General features: G+C 45.0%; 1 protein-coding gene across 5 annotated transcripts in view; it reads left to right on the top strand.

The window, feature by feature from the left end:
- The window catches only part of LOC138286725 (zinc finger protein 525-like), a 128039-nt gene extending 108140 nt beyond the window's left edge, over positions 1-19899 (top strand). For 3 of the 5 annotated variants that reach the window (XM_069227244.1, XM_069227243.1, XM_069227242.1), the window contains one exon: positions 7965-19899. In XM_069227244.1, coding sequence (XP_069083345.1) covers positions 7965-8809 — 845 coding nt within the window. In that variant the 3' untranslated portion in view covers positions 8810-19899. Of the gene's footprint in view, positions 1-7144; positions 7641-7964 lie in introns of those variants that run through there. The other 2 variants (XM_069227245.1, XM_069227246.1) reach the window with 2 other exon arrangements.
- Positions 19900-20108: the final 209 nt, after the last annotated feature.

Raw genomic sequence — 20108 nt, 5'->3', positions numbered from 1 at the left:
ATTGGCACGGTGACATCAGATGGAGTCTGGTGGAGCCATGCAATTGTGACATCCTCGTCGACGTCGAGAGCTAGGAAGAAGATTTTCCGTTGGATGCTGGCATAAGGATGAATTCATAAGGCGAGGAATCCACAGGTAGCTATTGTATCCACCAGAAAAAACGTTACCAAAGGTAAGTAACTTGTTCCTCACCACCACATTCACATAGTGACACAGTATCTCCCAGGCAGGGACAACCAATTTGCAGACCTGCTCAGCAGGATGCAGCAACAAGTCCACGAATGGGAACTCCACCCACAAGTCCTTTAACAGTACTTTCTCAAGTGGGGAACACCTCAAATAGACCTCTTTGCTACCGGAGAAAATGCAAAATCCCAAAACTTTGCACACCCACACCCTCAGTCAGGCAATGCTCTATGGATGTATTGGTCAGGGATAGTTGCTTGCGCTTTCCATGTCTCCCACTCATCCCATTTCTAGTTCAGAAAATGAGACAAACATCTTTCACCATGATACTTGTGACTCCCACTTGGGCACATCAACCTCGGTTCACTACACTTCTGGATCTATCACTAGTTACAAACAAAAAGCTCCCCGAGAGGCTGAACATTCTAAGTAAGAATCAAGGACAGATGAGACATCCAGACTCTAAGGCTCTCAGCCTTGCGATTGGCTCGGGAAGCCTTAGAGTTTTGTTACTGAAGACTACCACCAGAATGTGGGGACATACTGAAAGAAGCACACAAACCAACAACCAGACATTGTTATGCTGTAAAATGGAAACTTCTTGTCTGCTACTATCAACCTAAACACATTGGTTTGAGGCCATTGTTAACTGCTATCAGAAAGCAAACTTGGCATACACATCTATTCGTCTTCATCAGCATATCTCTCAAAACAGACAACACACCTCTGTGTTTAGAAACTGGTTATTAAGGCTTTCATGGAAGGCCTTAAGAGTCATTCCACTTACGGTCCCTCCAGCACCATCCTGGAATCTGAATATTGTTCTTGTTACGCTCATGGGTCCATGTTTCGACCCAATTCATTCATGTCAGTTACAGTTCCTTTCATGGAAAGTGGCTTTCCTCGCGGTTGTCTCTTCTCTTAAATGTGTAAGTGAGCTCCAGGCTTTGACTTTAGAGGAACCATTCTTCCAAGTACATAGAGATAGAGTAGTTCTACAAACAAACCCAAAGTTCCTTTCTAAAGTAGTCTCAAAATTCCATATCAACCAGTCTATTGAATTACCAGTCTTCTTTCCACAACCTGACTCGTTAGCGGAAAGAGCTCTTCACACACTTAATGTTTAAAAGGGCTCTCATATATTACATTGACAGAATCAAAGAGTTCAGGAAAACTAAACGTCTTGTGGCATTTCAAAGCCTCATAAAAGTATTCAAATATCAAAAAATGGTATTGGTAGACGGATAGTCAAATGTATTCAAACTTGCTATGTTAAAGATGTTAAAGCCAAAAGGCAATTACTTATCCCCAGGGCACACTCCACTGGAGAGAAAGGTGTTTCTGTGGCTTTTCTGGGTAATAGCCTCATAGCAGACATATGTAAAGCTGCTACATGATCTATACCACACACATTTACTATACACCACTGTGTATATGTATTAGCACGCCAGCAAGCCAATGTTGGGCAGGCAGTGCTCAGAACACATTCCGTCAACTGGAAATTTGATGGGCTAGCCACTGCTTTTTTGGAGGGACTGCTGTACAGTCTATAAAGAGCATGTGTATTTCTAGCCACACGTCATCAAACAGAAAATGTTACTTACCCAATAAGGATCTCTAGGAAGTTGGCTCTGTATGCACTATTTCAAAGTAAGGAATAGTATGCACAGAGTCCAAGGGTTCCCCTTAGAGGTAAGATAGTGGCAAAAAGAGATAATACTAATGCTCTATTTTGTGGTAGTGTGGTCGAGCAGTAGGCTTATCAAAGGAGTAGTGTTAAGCATTTGTTGTACATACACACAGGCAATAAATGAGGAACACACACTCAGACAAATCCAGCCAATAGGTTTTGTTATAGAAAAATATATTTTCTTAGTTTATTTTAAGAACCACAGGTTCAAATTCTACATGTAATATCTCATTTGAAAGGTATTGCAGGTAAGTACTTTAGGAACTTTGAATAATTACAGTAGCATATATACTTTTCACATAAAACACAAATAGCTGTTTTAAAAGTGGACACTTAGTGCAATTTTCACAGTTCCTGGGGGAGGTAAAGTATTGTTAGTTTTAGCAGGTAAGTAAACCACCTACGGGGTTGAGATTGGGGTCCAAGGTAGCCCACCGTTGGGGGTTCAGAGCAACCCCAAAGTTACCACACCAGCAGCTCAGGGCCGGTCAGGTGCAGAATTCAAAGTGGTGCCCAAAACGCATAGGCTTCAATGGAGAGAAGGGGGTGCCCCGGTTCCAGTCTGCCAGCAGGTAAGTACCCGCGTCTTCGGAGGGCAGACCAGGGGGGTTTTGTAGGGCACCGGGGGGGGACACAAGTCAGCACAAAAAGTACACCCTCAGCAGCGCGGGGGCGGCCGGGTGCAGTGTGCAAACACGCGTCGGGTTTTCAATGGTTTTCAATGAGAGACCAAGGGGTCTCTTCAGCGGTGCAGGCAGGCAAGGGGGGGCTCCTCGGGGTAGCCACCTGGGCAAGGGAGAGGGCCTCCTGGGGGGTCACTCCTGCACAGAAGTTCCGTTCCTTCAGGTGCTGGGGGCTGCGGGTGCAGGGTCTTTTCCAGCCGTCGGGACTTTAGGTTCAGGCAGTCGCGGTCAGGGGGAGCCTCGGGATTCCCTCTGCAGGCGTCGCTGTGGGGGCTCAGGGGGGACTTTGGTTACTCACGGTCTCGGAGTCGCCGGAGGGTCCTCCCTGAGGTGTTGGTTCTCCACCAGTCGAGTCGGGGTCGCCGGGTGCAGTGTTGCAAGTCTCACGCTTCTTGCGGGGAGTTGCAGGGGTCTTTAAATCTGCTCCTTTGAAACAAAGTTGCAGTCTTTTGGAGCAGGGCCGCTGTCCTCGGGAGTTCCTTGTCTTTCTTGAAGCAGGGCAGTCCTCTGAGGATTCAGAGGTCGCTGGTCCTTTGGAAAGCGTCGCTGGAGCAGGTTTCTTTGGAAGGCAGGAGACAGGCCGGTAGGACTGGGGCCAAAGCAGTTGGTGTCTTCTGTTCTTCCTCTGCAGGGATTTTTTCAGCTCAGCAGTCGTCTTCTTCTTGTAGGTTTCAGGAATCTAAATTCTTAGGTTCAGGGAAGCCCTTAAATACTAAATTTAAGGGCGTGTTTAGGTCTGGGGGGTTAGTAGCCAATGGCTATTAGCCCTGAGGGTACACCCTCTTTGTGCCTCCTCCCAGGGGGAGGGGGTCACATTCCTATCCCTATTGGGGGAATCCTCCATCTGCAAGATGGAGGATTTCTAAAAGTTAGTCACTTCAGCTCAGGACACCTTAGGGGCTGTCCTGACTGGCCAGTGACTCCTCCTTGTTATTCTCATTATTTCCTCCGGCCTTGCCGCCAAAAGTGGGGGCCGTGGCCGGAGGGGGCGGGCAATTCCACTAGCTGGAGTGTCCTGCGGTGCTGGAACAAAGGGGGTAAGCCTTTGAGGCTCACCGCCAGGTGTTACAGCTCCTGCCTGGGGGAGGTGTTAGCATCTCCACCCAGTGCAGGCTTTGTTACTGGCCTCAGAGTGACAAAGGCACTCTCCCCATGGGGCCAGCAACATGTCTCGGTTGTGGCAGGCTGCTGGAACCAGTCAGCCTACACTGAACAATTGGGTAAAATACAGGGGGCATCTCTAAGATGCACTCTGTGTGCATTTTTTAATAAATCCAACACAGGCATCAGTGTGGGTTTATTATTCTGAGAAGTTTGATACTAAACTTCCCAGTATTCAGTGTAGCCATTATGGAGCTGTGGAGTTCGTTTTTGACAGACTCCCAGACCATATACTCTTATGGCTACCCTGCACTTACAATGTCTAAGGTTTTGCTTAGACACTGTAGGGGCCTAGTGCTCATACACTGGTGCCCTCACCTATGGTATAGTGCACCCTGCCTTAGGGCTGTAAGGCCTACTAGAGGGGTGACTTATCTATACTGCATAGGCAGTGTGAGGTTGGCATGGCACCCTGAGGGGAGTGCCATGTCGACTTACTCGTTTTGTTCTCATCAGCATACACAAGCTGGCAAGCAGTGTGTCTGTGCTGAGTGAGGGGTCCCCAGGGTGGCATAAGATATGCTGCAGCCCTTAGAGACCTTCCCTGGCATCAGGGCCCTTGGTACCAGGGGTACCAGTTACAAGGGACTTACCTGGGTGCCAGGGTGTGCCAATTGTGGAATCAAAAGTACATTTTAGGTGAAAGAACACTGCTGCTGGGGCCTGGTTAGCAGGGTCCCAGCACACTTCTCAGTCAAGTCAGCATCAGTATCAGGCAAAAAGTGGGGGGTAACTGCAACAGGGAGCCATTTCTTTACATACAGCCTTTGTAAAAATGGCAATAAGCTATTTTAAAAGTGGACACAGTGCAAAAATCAACAGTTCCTGGGGGAGGTAAGTAAAGGTTAGTTTTGCAGGTAAGTAAAACACTTACAAGTCTCAAAGTTGGGGCATAGGTAGCCCACCGTTGGGGGTTCAAGGCAACCCCAAAGTTACCACACCAGCAGCTCAGGGCCGGTCAGGTGCAGAGGTCAAAGAGGTGCCGAAAACACATAGGCTTCAATGGAGAACAGGTGTGCCCCGGTTCCAGTCTGCCAGCAGGTAAGTACCCGCCTCCTCGGGGGCAGACCAGGGGGGTTTTGTGGGGCACCGGGGGGGGGGACACAAGAAGGCATAGGAAGTACACCCTCAGCGGCACAGGGGTGGCCGGGTGCAGTGTGCAAACAGGCGTCCGGTTTTAGATAGGAAGGAATGGAGGGACCTGGTGGTCACTTCAGTGATGCAGGCAGGCACGGTGGGCTCCTCGGGGTAGCCACCACCTGAGCTAGGCAGAGGGTCGCCTGGGGGTCGCTCCTGCACTGGAGTTCGGTTCCTTCAGGTCCTGGGTGGCTGCGGGTGCAGTGTTGGTTCCAGGCGTCGGGTCCCTTGTTACAGGCAGTCGCGGTCAGGGGAGCCTCTGGATTTCCTCTGCAGGCGTTGCTGTGGGGTCTCAGGGGGTCGTCTCTGGTTACTCACTGGATCGCAGTCGCCGGGGAGTCCTCCCTGATGTGTTGGTTTTCCGCAGGTCGAGCCGGGGGCATCGGGTGCAGAGTGTAAAGTCTCACGCTTCCGGCGGGAAACGTGAAGTCTTTAAAGTTATTTCTTTGTTGCAAGAAAGTTGCAGGTTGTTGAACAGGGCCGCTATTCACAGGAGTTTCTTGGTCCTTGGTTGCAGGGCAGTCCTCTGAGCCTTCAGAGGTCGCTGGTCCCTGTTGGATGCGTTGCTGTTGCAGTTTTCTTCGAAGTTGGGAGACAGGCCGGTAGGGCTGGGGCCAAAGCAGTTGTCGTCTCCGTCTTCACTGAAGGGCTTCAGGTCAGCAGTCCTTCTTCTTGTTAAGGTTGCAGGAATCTAGTTTCCTAGGTTCTGGGGAGCCCCTAAATACTGAATGTAGGGGTGTGTTTAGGTCTGGGAGAGCAGTAGCCAATGGCTACTGTCGTGGAGGGTGGCTACACCCTCTTTGTGCCTCCTCCCTGTGGGGAGGGGGGGCACATCCCTAATTCTTTTGGGGGAATCCTCCACTCACAAGATGGAGGATTTCTAAAAGTAAGGGTCACCTCAGCTCAGGACACCTTAGGGGCTGTCCCGACTGGTGGGTGGCTCCTCCTTGTTTTTCTAATTATCTCCTCCAGCCTTGCTGCCAAAAGTGGGGGCAGTGGCTGGAGGGGTGGGCAGCTCCACTAGCTGGGATGCCCTGTGGCGCTGTAACAAATGAGGTGTACAGGCTTTGTTCCTGGCCACAGAGTGACAAAGGCACTCTCCCCATGTGGCCAAAAACATGTCTGGTGTGTGGCAGGCTGGCAGAAACTAGTCAGCCCACACTGGAAGTCGGGTATGTTTTCAGGGGGCATCTCTAATATGCCCTCTGGGTGTATTTTACAATCAATTGAACACTGGCATCAGTGCGCATTTATTGTGCTGAGAAGTTTGATACCAAACTTCCCAGTTTTCAGTGTAGCCATTATGGAACTGTGGAGTTTGTGTTTGACAAACTCCCAGACCATATACTCTTATGGCTACCCTGCACTTACAATGTCTAAGGTTTTGCTTAGACACTGTAGGGGCATAGTGCTCGTGCACCCTGTCTTGGGGCTGTAAGGCCTGCTAGAGGGGTGACTTACCTATGCCACAGGCAGTGTGTGTTTGGCATGGCACTCTGAGGGGAGTGCCATGTCTACTTAGTCATTTTCTCCCCACCTGCACACACAAGCTGTGAGGCAGTGTGCATGTGCTGAGTGAGGGGTCCCCAGGGTGGCATAAGACATGCTGCAGCCCTTAGAGACTTTCCCTGGCATCAGGGCACTTGGTACCAGGGGTACCAGTTACAAGGGACTTACCTGGATGCCAGGGTGTGCCAATTGTGGAAACAAAGGTACAGGTTTAGGGAAAGAACACTGGTGCTGGGGCCTGGTTAGCAGGCCTCAGCACACTTTCAAATCATAACTTAGCATCAGCAAAGGCAAAACGTCCGGGGGTAACCATACCAAGGAGGCATTTCCTTACAATGGACATCTTTGTATTTACTTACTTTGCACTCCTTTCCTCACCGCTGCGGGAAAACAATCTAACAAAGGACTCAATGCCATGCGCACTATCACTGAGAGAAGTCACTTGATCCTGTGACTTGAAAAGCTTCTTCGAAGAAAAGCTAATTGTAACACTCCGGACCCAACACTAGTTGGTAAGCTTATGCAGAGCATGTGAATCTACAGCACTACATGCCACAAACAGATGTCTACTGGACAAGTAACAATTTCCTTACACTGCACAGTGTCTTATACTTTGTGTCAGTAACTCAGTAAGAGGGGTGTCCTTGCAGTGTTGTCATTAAGTATCATTAACGGATTCTTTCACTTGCTTTCCCCCTATTAGAAAATCATTCCCTCTTCCACTTTAGAACTTAAATGCACCTCTTGCTTTTTTTTGCTTATACGTTTTTTTATGTAGGAGCCAGCAGTGATACGAGGATGTGGTAACCTGAGGCTACATTTGGGACTAAAGCCTACGATATATGAAGTCCATGCATTGCAAGTGCTTGCCTGAAGTCAGCCCAAAACAGTTGGATAACAGAATGCTTCCTTCTATTTTTGTGTCTTATTTTTATCGGAAGATACCCACCTTGTATCTCTTATAACCTCCATTGAATGAAGAACCTTTGGATATTCATCATGCATTTTGCTAGAGTTCGAAAGTCTCCTAAACTTATCATTATCCTCTGTATTCTGAACTCAATATAGATGCTTTCCATCTTTGTATACATGTACATCAGGCCGAGGAAGTGTCTGTCACACTATTGTGTCTTGTGCACCTAAAACTTCAGTTGTAAAGAAGCAATGGAGGCCACTTCTAAAGTTTCTTTGTGTATGTTCAGTGTTCCAGACATCAGCTTCTAGTTCGAGGCTCTGTAGGGACAATCCTTATTAAAGAATGTATTTACCTTTGAGGAGCTGCTTCTCATTACTTGGAAGTAAAATGATTTAAAACTTTCACACAACTCTAGACCAGTGACGGCAGCATGGAGCGGAAAGTATTGAGGTACAGAAAGCCAGTTGGCCCATTCGGGAGCGGGAGGGGCTGAGGCAGCATGCACTGTGGTCCGTCTTGGCAACACTTTCCCATGCTGTGCAGAAAGGTTTATGGTCCCTGCTGTGTGAGTGAACAGTGACCAGTGGGTAACAGTCCAGAATCATTATGATTAGCAAAATCTATTTAAAAACAGAAACTAATGATGTGAATAGAATTAACAAAACATACTTTAAACCCTCAGGTGAGAGAAGCAAGAAAACTAAAAGAAAATACAGATACGGTTTGAAAAGTGCTACTGAAGAAGCTCCCGACACTGTATCAGGACAATCCGGCACAAACATGTTCCAGAGTTCGAAGAAAGCAAAGTTTGTTCAGAACGAAGAACCACCTGCAATTAAAATAGTTTCTGCTAATGAAATACATTCTGGTGGGCATGAAAGAACATCAGGTGTGGAGGGATCAGGCAGCTACGATGACGACGACGATGATGATGACGACGACGACGACAAAAGCGGCCCAAAAAATGTAAAGCTCCTAGAAAGCCAAAAAGACACACTGCTGAATTCCAGAAGCTATGACAGCATGGACGACGTGCACAGCTTCACTATCACTGATCATCACCAGGAAACGTACCTCGGTGAAACACCCTGTGCATCCACAAACTCGGAGAAAACCTTCAATATAGACATGTATTTTAAGAGCCAGAATAAGTGTGAGGAGGTGGGGCACACGGTTGTAGGGGCATATGCCTGCAATGTATGTGCAAAAACCTTCAGCCAAAAGGGAAGCCTTACAAGGCATCAGACCATACATACTGGAATAAGATATGCATGTACCGAATGTGAGAAGAGTTTCACTCGCAAAGAAATGCTTACAGTACACAAGAGAAAACATACAGGTGAAAAGCCCTATCAGTGCAATGATTGTGGTAAAAGATTCAGTCACACAGGATACCTTTTTAGCCACAAGAAAAAGCATACAGGTGTCAAGCCCTACAAATGCACTGAATGTGGAAAATGCTTCAGTTTTAGAGCAAACTATGTCATTCATGAGAGATCACATGCAAGTGAGAAACCAGGTCCATGATCTGAATGTGAATTCTGTGTAGTCTGAAATGGTATCCTGGTATCCTTGGAAAACACATGCAGGTGAGAAACCCGATGAGTCACTTAAATGTGGGAAAGGCTTCAAGCGTACGGCACATCTTAACCACCAAAAGCACTGACAAATGAGAACGGTATATGTAAATCCAAACTACAATTAAGAATGTTGATGAATTCGAATTTTAAGTTAATCAAAAATACCTTTAAAAGACTTAGTAAATAGGATTAATAGTATAGATTGCAAGAGTCATCTTGAATCAAACGTTGCTACTAGAGTCAACTTCGCAAAAAATCTTCATTAGAAATACAGAATTCAAATAGGGTTTCTAATTTATGAATGAATTTATTAGTTTGTGGTAGAACGAACACATAGGTCCATTTCTCTTATGCTTGCATGTGAATGGAGCATCTTAAAAGTATCCCTCGTGCATACTGACGTATACTCATTTGGTAACAAGTAGTATTTTTCATCCTAATAGATTTTATGCAGCATATTGAGTTGAAAGGATGCATTGCTTGTGTATGTCTTTGCATGTCTAAAATATTTTCTCTTTATTTACATTTTTTGTCATTCCATAGAGAGAGTTCCCTGAAATGATACCAAGTCCCTCTGTGTTTGAGCATTAACGATAAATTCATGTAGTTTGCTGTGTGTCCTGCTTTGTGGGGGGGATGAGCGGTTCAAAGCTCTCCGAGCAGATGGTGTCGCAGCGTAATGGGGGTCCTTGAAGCCGTGCAGCCGCTGTCTCCTCCATCAGATACAGCATGTTCTTCGCTTTATGGCTTCACATCTATAACCAGAGCTTCAGCCACTGAATTATTTTCTTTCAGTTTGGAAAGAAATGTTTAACACTTGCAAGATTGTTATTTATGCCTTTGCAACAAGGCATCGGTTATACAAATCAAACGTCCAAGTACAGTGATATAAAGGTTTTTCACTTATTGGATCTAGACAAGTAATTGTAAATCCGTGTAATAACATGACAGATTTGTGGTATAAGCTTTTGTAGAGTCACAGGAGACTTCCTTGGATATGAGTGGACAGAATATCAAACAAACATGGCGTGTGTAACAACAAGAGAGGGAGGAACATTTCGAGCAGGAAACGTAAGCTGCTGTTTGTAAAGCACACGCAAGACGTATGATATGTCTTATGAGCAGAACAGAATCACTTAAATAATTTATTTGCCATGATTTATCTGTTTACCTGGCACAACAGCATTGTTTGACTTCTTTGTGAATTGAGGAGAGGATTTAATTTCTGATGTCTGTTTTCAAGACAGATTTTCTGGGGTCTTTTTACATGTCTGAAGGTCTCAGATTCTTTGTGTAGTGGGATGAAAACATTTGCTGGGTCGTGGGCAGATTTTATAAATTGACATTTTATCTGCACTGCCTGATTTAGGAGTGCAGATCTTCCAGGGAAGGTATTTGCGTTGGTGTAATGTTAAGACAGAAGTTGGAAGAGTGGAAGTTGTTCAGACCTGTACAAACTTCTGTAGTGAACCACATGCACTTTTGTAGATAATAAATGTGTCATCTGTTGAAGGACGGCAAGTAGTTTCTTACTATCGGAGCTTCAGCTCCTTCTCAAGGTTGGAAATGAAAAGATGTTCACACATCAGCAGAAAGGGTTTGTCCTTCAGAATAAAGTTGTGTGTGAAGATCACTTTAATGTTTCTCACCATACTATCTGAAATGGAATGTGTCTGACTCATACTAGCGGAATTCCGACAGCCTGGGTCGCATCTCTTTTTTGACGTGTTAGTGTGTAGTGTCCACTTCTGCGTGATTGTTGGCAGGGATGCCTCCGGGTGGTAGTTCTGTTCGTTGTGGTGTGCCAGGGAATATCTTGTGTCTGGAATGAAGCTTTTGATGGAGTCCACAGATTCTGGCTGTGACCACTACAAAAATTACTGATCAACTGTGCTACCGTCCTTTGTCTAGCTTGAGAAGGTTGTGCAAGTTTCTTGAAGGTGCTTTTGAAGAATATGATTCTTCGGCATCTTAGAGACTGGTAGGGAATTTTTGAATTAAGGCACTAGTTCTCTTTTGCACTCCTATCTGGGATCAGTGGCAGGTTCTTTGTAGCAAGTATTGTGCAGTATTCCTGTGTAACCCTCTTTCTCGCATAATATTACTTTTTGCTGTTCTTTTCCTTTGTAATCAGGGGTAGAAATGTTTCATCTGTGCCTCTATAAAATGGCTTTCTGCGTTATTTGGCTCCAGTGTCTTATCAAGTGCAGGCTTCTTTCCAGTTTGCAGTGTTGACACAGACTTTTGTGTTGTCTTGGCTCTAGTATTCTTTCAGTGGAATCATCATTAAAGCACCTGATGTTTCACTGGGACAAGCTGAGTCCTCTTGCCACTGTTGCAGTCAGTAGGTGTTGAGAGGTTTATTATAGATTGAGAGTGAAAATAGTTGTATGTTCTGTTTGAGCTCTTCCATGTGTTCTCTGGTTAATATTTTGTTTGCTGCTGCAAAGATGCACCGGGTGCGGGACGATGGACTATCACAACATTGGTGGGGAGTCGGCAGGCTTCTTGAAGCATGACAGTCCAGTCCTCTGCAGAAACATTTAACGTGATTCTTATCTTCTTTTTTTACTGTGTTATATTCACTCTGGTTTAGGAGGAGGCTTTCTGCCTGTGGTTAGTGGACCCAGCTTGAGGGGGGCTTACCAATCTGTCAGACGAGGGGGCGGAGGAAGGGTCTGCTTGCATTCTAAGTGACAGGAGCCTGTGGAAACAAACTTTGAGTCGAGAGCTGGGAGAATCGTACTCACAGGGCATTGAGGGTAGAAGACATGGAACCTGAGCGCTCGTTGTCAGAAATGAACGTGCTGCTTGCCCAATTGATCTGCCATTTGCACTTCTTGCTAGTGGAAAGCAAACGTGGGTTTGGAGCTAAAATGGCTGGTCAGCCAGGCCTTGTTTGGAGGTCTATCATTGTCTTTGGGGAGAGCAGAGCAGCCAGTGCTCGAGAAAGTAAAGAGTGTAACCCACCCAGCTTGACCAGCTGAGAGCGGGAACTCAGCATCGCCAGGGTCTCTCTCCTTCAGGTCTACTTCAAAATGAGTAAGGAAGCAGCAATATTGAAGACCAAAGAACATTAAATTGCTACATCATTTAATAATGTGTTTGTAAACTGAAAAAGTAATGGATAAAAATGTAAATATTTAAGATACAAACAAAGAAGCGTGATAGTAAGAGCAAATACTGCCACATATCGCTGTGTTAGCAGTATGTGCAGTGTTATTGACCTGATAATCTGCCATAGGAAGGATGCACCTGTGAGAAAAACTGGAGGCAGCGGGCAGGGGCGAGTCTTGGTTCCTAATTCAAATGTGGATCATGCAGACTTTCTAAAGAGAAGTGCAGAGGAGAAAAACCTATGACTCGCTCAGTATTGGGTTGGCCTCTTCTACAAATGCCACTAACAAGAGGCCGGTTCCTGGTGAGATCAGTTCTGAACAGAAAAGTGTTCATTAAGAGAAAAGTGATAATGCCGCCATAATACCCCCTCTCAATAAACAAAATCAAGAGATTCTATGATCAAGATATTTTATTATCTTAAAAAAAGAGATACCAGTCAACCCACAACAGAAATCATTAGTACATTCTGCAAAGCCCAGGGCTAATGGGAGCAGCAGTATGGGAAACTAAAAATATGGAGTCTAGGGGACTGTGATCCAATGAAAATACAACAGTGGTACCAAAGCTTTATCTGTGATAATGAAACTCTGTAATCAGAGTCCCCGCCCCTTCAATGAAAAAAATTGCTGTTCAGAGGGAGAATCTTTGTCAATAGGAGAAGGGACCTTGACAGGGAATGCGTTCTCCACAACGCCTAGGAATGTATGTTTACTCCTAGCAAAGAGGCCACCGCAGCAGCAGACCGTCTACTCCTAAGAACCAGGCCACCACAGCAGCCGACTTGGTCTACTCCTAACAAAGACACCTCCATAGCAACAGACTCCATGTCTACTCCTAGCAAAGAGGCCACCGCAGCAGTAGGCCGTCTACTCCTAAGAACCAGGCCACCACAGCAGCAGAGACTTTCTCCTCCTAATAGAGGCCACCACAGCAGCCGACTTGGTCTACTCCTAACCAAGACACCTCCATAGCAACAGACTCCATGTCTATTCCTAACAAAAAGGCCACCGCAGCAGCAGACCGTCTACTCCTAAGAACCAGGCCACCACAGCAGCCGAGACTTTCTACTCCTAATAGAGGCCACCACAGCAGCCGACTTGGTCTACTCCTAACAAAGACACCACCATAGCAACAGACTCATGTCTATTCCTAACAAAGAGGCCACCACAGCAGCAGACTGTCTACTGCTAAGAAAAAGGCCACCACAGCAGTGGACTCGGTCTACTCCAACCAGAGAGGCCACCACAGCAGCAGACTCGGTCTACTCCTAACAGAGACCACCGTAGCAACAAGCTCAATGTCTACTCCTAAGAAAGAGGCCACCACAGCAGCCGAATCAATGTCTACTCCTAAGAAAGAGGCCACCACAGCAGCCGAATCAATGTCTACTCCTAAGAAAGAGGCCACCACAGCAGCCGAATCGCTGTCTACTCCTAAGAAAGAGGCCACCACAGCAGCCGAATCAATGTCTACTCCTAAGAAAGAGGCCACCACAGCAGCCGAATCAATGTCTACTCCTAAGAAAGAGGCCACCACAGCAGCCGAATCGCTGTCTACTCCTAAGAAAGAGGCCACCACAGCAGCCGAATCAATGTCTACTCCTGAGAAAGAGGCCACCACAGCAGCCGAATCAATGTCTACTCCTAACAAAGAGGCCACCACAGTAGCAGAGTCTGTCTACTCCTAACAAAGAGGCCACCACAGCAGCGGACTCTGCCTACTCCTAACAGAGACCACCGTAGCAACAAGCTCAATGTCTACTCCTAAGAAAGAGGCCACCACAGCAGCCAAATCTATGTCTACTCCTACGAAAGAGGCCACCGCAGCAGCAGACTGTTGTACAGCTGCACAGAAAAGAGCCTCCAGTGCTCTATTCCAGTTGTTGCCTTGGGCTGCCTTTCCTGTCTTAGGCATTGGTGTTTCTTTGAGACTCCAACAGCCTTATGCTGATGGTCTTCTGCCATAGATAAGTTAATGAAGTAGGTTCAACATTTTTTGATGTTTCTCTGCATTCATTTGGTCCTGTTAGGCCTTAGTGAAGAGCCCTGTCTTCTCAGGTCTTTGAGTTGTGCAATAGCTGCAGTTAGCCACATCTCAGAAGGTTATGCATTTGCCACAGGTTATACCAGTGAAGCAGAGAATTACTCTTACAAGCACTGCTGCTTTTTGTGGTGTTTATTCAACAAGTGATGGAGAACCCTTACTCCCTCCCATATCTTGGTGATGCAAAGTGCAGATGCCTTATTCAGTTACGTTGTATTTGAGCAGAGGCCTACTGAGGAGCTGAAGACCTTGACATATTCATGCAGAGATGAAAACCCACTTGCAAAAGGAGGCTAAGAGTGTGGGGTGGAAGGAAGAACCAGGAACAGGACTCAAGACTAGAAGTGTTGGCATTGGGCATCACTGCAGAACAAAAAAAACGGCTCCTGCAATTATTATGTATTTTATGTACAAACTAAGCGCTATAAATGTCAAACACTAGCACACTGCTGTTGCATGTTTATTCCCCGAGTACAGGAAGTGAACAACTGAACAGACTTTGACTACCATTATGTTCTTCTCCAGCTCTTTCATCTGGCTTCTGTGTCCTCTTGACATGATCCTTGGCATCCAGTAATGAATGCATCTGTGGTGTAAAGCACTTCATTTCAGCAATAAAGACTGTTAGGTGGATGGCTGAGGACAGATAAGCTAAAGCCTGGCTGCCACGTTCCTTAGATTAAAGGCAACAGCCGTTGGCTTGTGAACTGCATGATTTCAGTACAACACTTGGCTGCTCAGAAACCCTCCTGATTTTGGCTTTGAAGGCTACAAAATAGAAAATCTGAGTGTCAGAGTTTAACATGTGCTTCTGAGACAAGTTTCCCAGAGCCTAACATTGATTATTTCTGATCACTGCTCTGCAGGGACTACAGAAAATCACCCATCTGATGTCAAGTCTCTTGACAATTGGAACTATTATGGAGCCTTTCTGAGTCTCTGGAATGCTGCTCTATGCATGTGTCAGCATTCCTGATGCTTGTGGACAAGCATTGCCTTGTACGTGTGAGTTTAAGCCTAAATAGCCAAATATCCTTCGAGGAATGATGTTCTAAACCTACATAAGCAACCATCCCTGGGAGACCAGGATTCTAAGACCACAGAAACAAAGATCTGTGGCATAGCTGGGGTCTAAGAAGTCGCAACCAAATGCCCCTGGTTGAGTAGGATTTTAATACTAACCTGCTAAACATTCTCGAGTGAATGGGGTTTCACGCATATGTCTCGAAGCATCCCTGAGTCAGATTCACACCTTTCATATGGAGCACCCATGTGTAAATAAAATACGTAAATTAAGTAACACTTCACCCTTGGGCAGTGGGATTTTGTTGCAATCTAGCTATACGTCCCTGCATGGGTGACATTTCACATCTCAAATATGTATTAGCTGGAAATGCAAAGTATTTCTAAAAATTATCCGAATTTTCTTTACCCAGGAGCATACTTTATTAACCCAACAAAAGCAATGATGTTCTCTTAAACTCACCTATATGTAGGATTTTTAAGAAGACATCTTTAAATGCTTCAAAAACATGGAAGCTATTCTTTTTTTGTTTCACAAACACAAGTACTTTTCACAAAAAGCCCTAAAACCCAGGTTGCAGAAGAGTATCATTTCATTGGCTACTGATCACCATTTACAAGGGTGCAGTCTCTTCCCTTTACTTTCCAAATGCTATTTCGCTATATTGATCTCAAGCATTGAAATGATGTGCAGGTGAGGGTCAAGGCTTCGTGAGTTCATCCTTTGCGCTCTCCGCATTGAGCAGCAGGTTGCTCACCGCTCTCTGTCCTGAGGATTTCTCCTGTTGATGATGTGGATTCCCTTCACATCCCTATTATCCTTTATGGGGAAGATCTGAAACCTGGGCCAGTTCTGGAATGTACGGTTTTATATTTGTTTTCTGGAATTCACACCTATATGTAGCAATTTATCAGCTCTCAAATCAACTATGTTACGTCTAATCTGAACCGGGCATACGCAACTACTAAAGACAATTACTCACAATTTCTGCAAAGTAAGATCTTCCCTCAGTATGTTTTCTTCTCAGACCATGCTGTTAGTATTAATACCATCAAAAATCAAAGCTGTCTTGTTGCTCTTGACGTCGAGATGCAGGAAACATTCTATTAGAATTGTGCCTGTTGTTGTCAAGACAAACTAAAGCATTTCACCAAACTGTCTGGATCAAGCGTTCTCTGCAGCTTCTGGAGCCATGTCCGCGGCTTTTGCTCCAGTGATGTTGGCATGATTCTACAATGTTTAGCTATCCCAGATCTAAGCAGCATTGAAGGGCTATTCTGATACCCGGTGTTTCAGCCTTATCCGGCGCTAGGACCAGAAGGTGCAGTAAAACTCTTGAATCACCCAGTTCTTCTTCAGTGTTGGTGCCAGGTTTACCATACTTCACACTACTCACGAGACCAAGATCAGCTGTGATGCTTTCTAAGAAATAGCAAACTGGTTGTCGTCGGACCTCTTACATCAAGTAGGAGCCGGTGTATTGCCCGTTCCATTGTGGTGCTGTGTGTAGTCTTCCGGTCACTCAATATGCTTCTCTTTTAGGTTTTTGCCCCTCCTATTGTACCGCACATAGGCATTGCTGCGGTTACGGATTGCTTAGTGTTTTAGTAACCTGCAGTTTTCTTTTGGCATTTCAGGCATTGTTTCTTATTTACATTTCCTCACTGCTTCTTGATCATTGTGTATCTTGCCCCAGTGTGTTCTTCATAACATAGCATTGCTGATTCCAAACTCTAATAAAATATGTTTTAAAAGATGCACTGTGTGAATCGCCCCTTTTAACCCCAGTCTGCAAAAACGTTTAGCTGGCTGCTTTTCAGAGTCCATTTGTGTGCAATACCAATACTTGTAGTGGACTCTGGGTCAGCCTGGTCATCATTGGTTAACATTCTTGTTAATCTTGTTTGCTTGCTGTTCAGTAGTTTTTCCTTTAAGTTCTTGTGTTCACACCGTCCTGGAGCATGCCTTCTTTACCATCATTTTGTTTGGGCTTCTTCACATTCAGGGAACTCCAGTTTATGATGAAATTGTGGCTGACATAGGATTGAAGGTGTGGTTTAATTTTCATGTGAATAAATGCACCAAATAAAAAAAATATGCAATTACTTGACCCAATCACTGAAATGATTTTGAGAAATTTGAACAATCTCCGGCCCCAAAGAAGTTCTGTATTGTCAAAAAGGAATGAAACGCGTTGGCTGTTATGTTTTGATGAAGAATAAAGAGAAGTTTTAGTTGACAATTTGAACTTTGTCAATCCCTTACATTTTGGAATGTACCCTTCGCCATTTGGATGTATGGATTATTTCTGCATCTGTTTGCTATGGTATTCGTAGCAGCGGAAACCCAGGCGAAGGAGCCTCTGATGACAAAATCTATACGAGGGACTAATTTGGTGAGTCTTTGGTTTCACTTTGGCCACAGCTTTTCAAACTGTGTATCTTGAACATCTTTCCCCTGGTACCTGATATCTTATTCCAGCAAAGTCATTTTGTTATAGTGCAGCAGTAGAGTGTAAATCATGGATCCTTTGGAATTAAACATCCACCATGCTCATGAGACTCTTACACCTTTGACTCAAGCCTATCCTCGGTGCTAAGAGCCCCAAGTTGCTGTTGCAGTTAGGGGGGAAGCCAGTCTCTCCTGGGCGCAGTGCTTCATGTCCACTGGGTGGATATTTCAAGTGCCTCTCCCTTCATGGGCACAGTGACATGGGCCAAATGTGTCAGTTCCTAAACTAACTCTGCAGACTGTCACAGGTCAGTTCAAACCAGCTCCTTCTGTTAACCACCTTTGTCACAGTCACAAGGTGACCTAACCTCTCTCCTGCTTCTCCTCCTCCATGACCATCTCCCTGGTTGCTCACAGGTCTTATGTGGTGTAAATGGCTCTTGACAATGACTGCATCATCCATTAAGCAAGCACTGAGCCGCCACGTAGGAAGAAGCCTAGGAAGGAGGCCTCCTCAAATGCTTGGACCCAGAAACCACACCACAGTACAAGAATTTCCTGCATGATCTGAGCATGATGCTGAAGTCCAGAGAGACCCCCGCTTCCCCTTCCCTCCAAGTCCTGATTGCAGCTGATGGTTACACCAGTTGGTCATTTGGGAATGTAGGATTATTCTGTGAATCTGCCTACCTGGCCTCCTGCCTGCAAGAGAGCCCTCCAGGGAGATAAGCAGCCTAACGTGACCCAGACGTCTATAACCACAAAGGCCTCATTCACGCCGAGAGGTCACAAGAGCCTCTTCAGACTGCATCTTGTGGTACTTTTAGTAGCTATACCATAGTACTGCGAACGTGCTACAAAATGCTGTGTGCAGTGGCCTCCACCTCTCCTTTTTTCTCCTGTGTGGATACCTCCAACCCAAGGAAGGAGTCTCAGCAGTGGGGTGGGGGGATAAAAGGATGGGTTAAAAGAGGGCTTGAGATATTTAGGAAGAGACCTGTATCCACTCGTAAAAGAGTAAGCCCATTGCTGTTCACGACCTGCACTTCTAAAGTTCCTGCAGCCAAAAAGGGACCCAAAACAGTCATAAATGTCCTCACAGCTATAGCCTGATACAGTGAAAACAGCTTCTGGGAGCTGGTCACCGTATGAACTTGCCAACACTAAATACATGCATGTACCACATTTAAATACTAGGCACTGTACGTAGCGCAGCTGCAAGACCTAGTTAGGTGTGATTTATTTAATATTGAAAAGTAGGGTTTTTCCCTATCAAAATGGTTATTGTGATGGGAACTCCTGCAGGTTTAAAAGATGCAGAAGGCAGGCTACACAGGTCAGCCAGAAGCCTACCTGTCAGTTTTCGTCAGTCTAGTGGATAGCTGTGCATGTGCTGAGGTCCACATATTACATTTAACTTTTCTATGTGATATGGTCTATTTTCCTACTCCATGTGCTACGTACTTATTGGAAAATTAAAGATGTCTATTAGGAGTTAGCCAATTCTGTCATGTTATAGAGGTCAGAACATATATACAGGGTTCTGGTCAGCAGTACCCCCGTGTGCAGAGCTCAAAACCAGCATCAGTCAACAAAAAATGTGGGTGGCCATGCAAAAAGGTGCCATTTCTCACATATACCGTAAACTCAATACTTGAAAATTGAATGCTCAAGTATTTTTAGAGGGTGAATGAGTCTATCTGTCGAAAATATGAAATGTGAACAGTGATATTGGAAAGTGTTTCAAATAAATAATTAATGTTGCATAGATTCTAAAATATATGGTTGAACAGGCAAAGCTGTGGAGTCATGTGACAATATAACTTTAGGTGAAACGTAGTAGTTATTGTGTATGATTGTTACACTGCAAAATGGTTACCGGACTTTCGGTTGCCGTGTTTGGGACTAGACAGGGGCTATCACTCACTTTCTATTACAAGAATAATGATGACAATTATGAAATGTCAATTATAATAACATAAGATGAGTTTGAACGAACAAGCAGTGTAAGTACCCTCATCTGCTTTGGTCTGAAAACCCATGTGACATAAAGTAACATAGCTAATGGGATATGATAGGTGGAACTATATGTGCCTCGTTATAAGTTTATATTAATGCGGGTGCAGGAAAAATATTTTCGATCATAAGATGCATTGTCAGAAGAACATGGTGACATTAGAATATTAGAAATAGTCGGTTGAATAAGATTTTAGATTTATATGTTTTGTAATACATAGATATGCATGTAAGGATTCATGTTGCATATGTTTTTTCTATGGTTCTAGCCCTGAAGACGTCCGTAAGGACGAAACGCATTGGCTATGGCTAGTCTGATCATCATGTGAACTTACGTATGGACAATGAATATCATGAACCAATAAAAGCAATTCTTTTATGAAGATTTGACTGGTGGAATATTATGACACATGGCATCTCATAAGGATATGTGATACACAAGGAAATTCTTTTTTTAATACCATTGGACATTAGAGTGCGGAGTCTCGTGTCAATCTTTCAAATAGCGATCCTATGCAATTCTATTCATGACATAGGTTGATGTTTGCGACCCATTAGGAATGATAGGAATCACAGGGATGGTGACCTGCTG

The sequence above is a fragment of the Pleurodeles waltl genome, chromosome 3_2 (assembly GCF_031143425.1).
Source record: "Pleurodeles waltl isolate 20211129_DDA chromosome 3_2, aPleWal1.hap1.20221129, whole genome shotgun sequence".
Lineage (NCBI taxonomy): Eukaryota > Metazoa > Chordata > Amphibia > Caudata > Salamandridae > Pleurodeles > Pleurodeles waltl.
The sequence above is the reverse complement of the archived record's forward strand: the minus strand, read 5'-3'. Positions and strand labels throughout refer to the sequence as shown.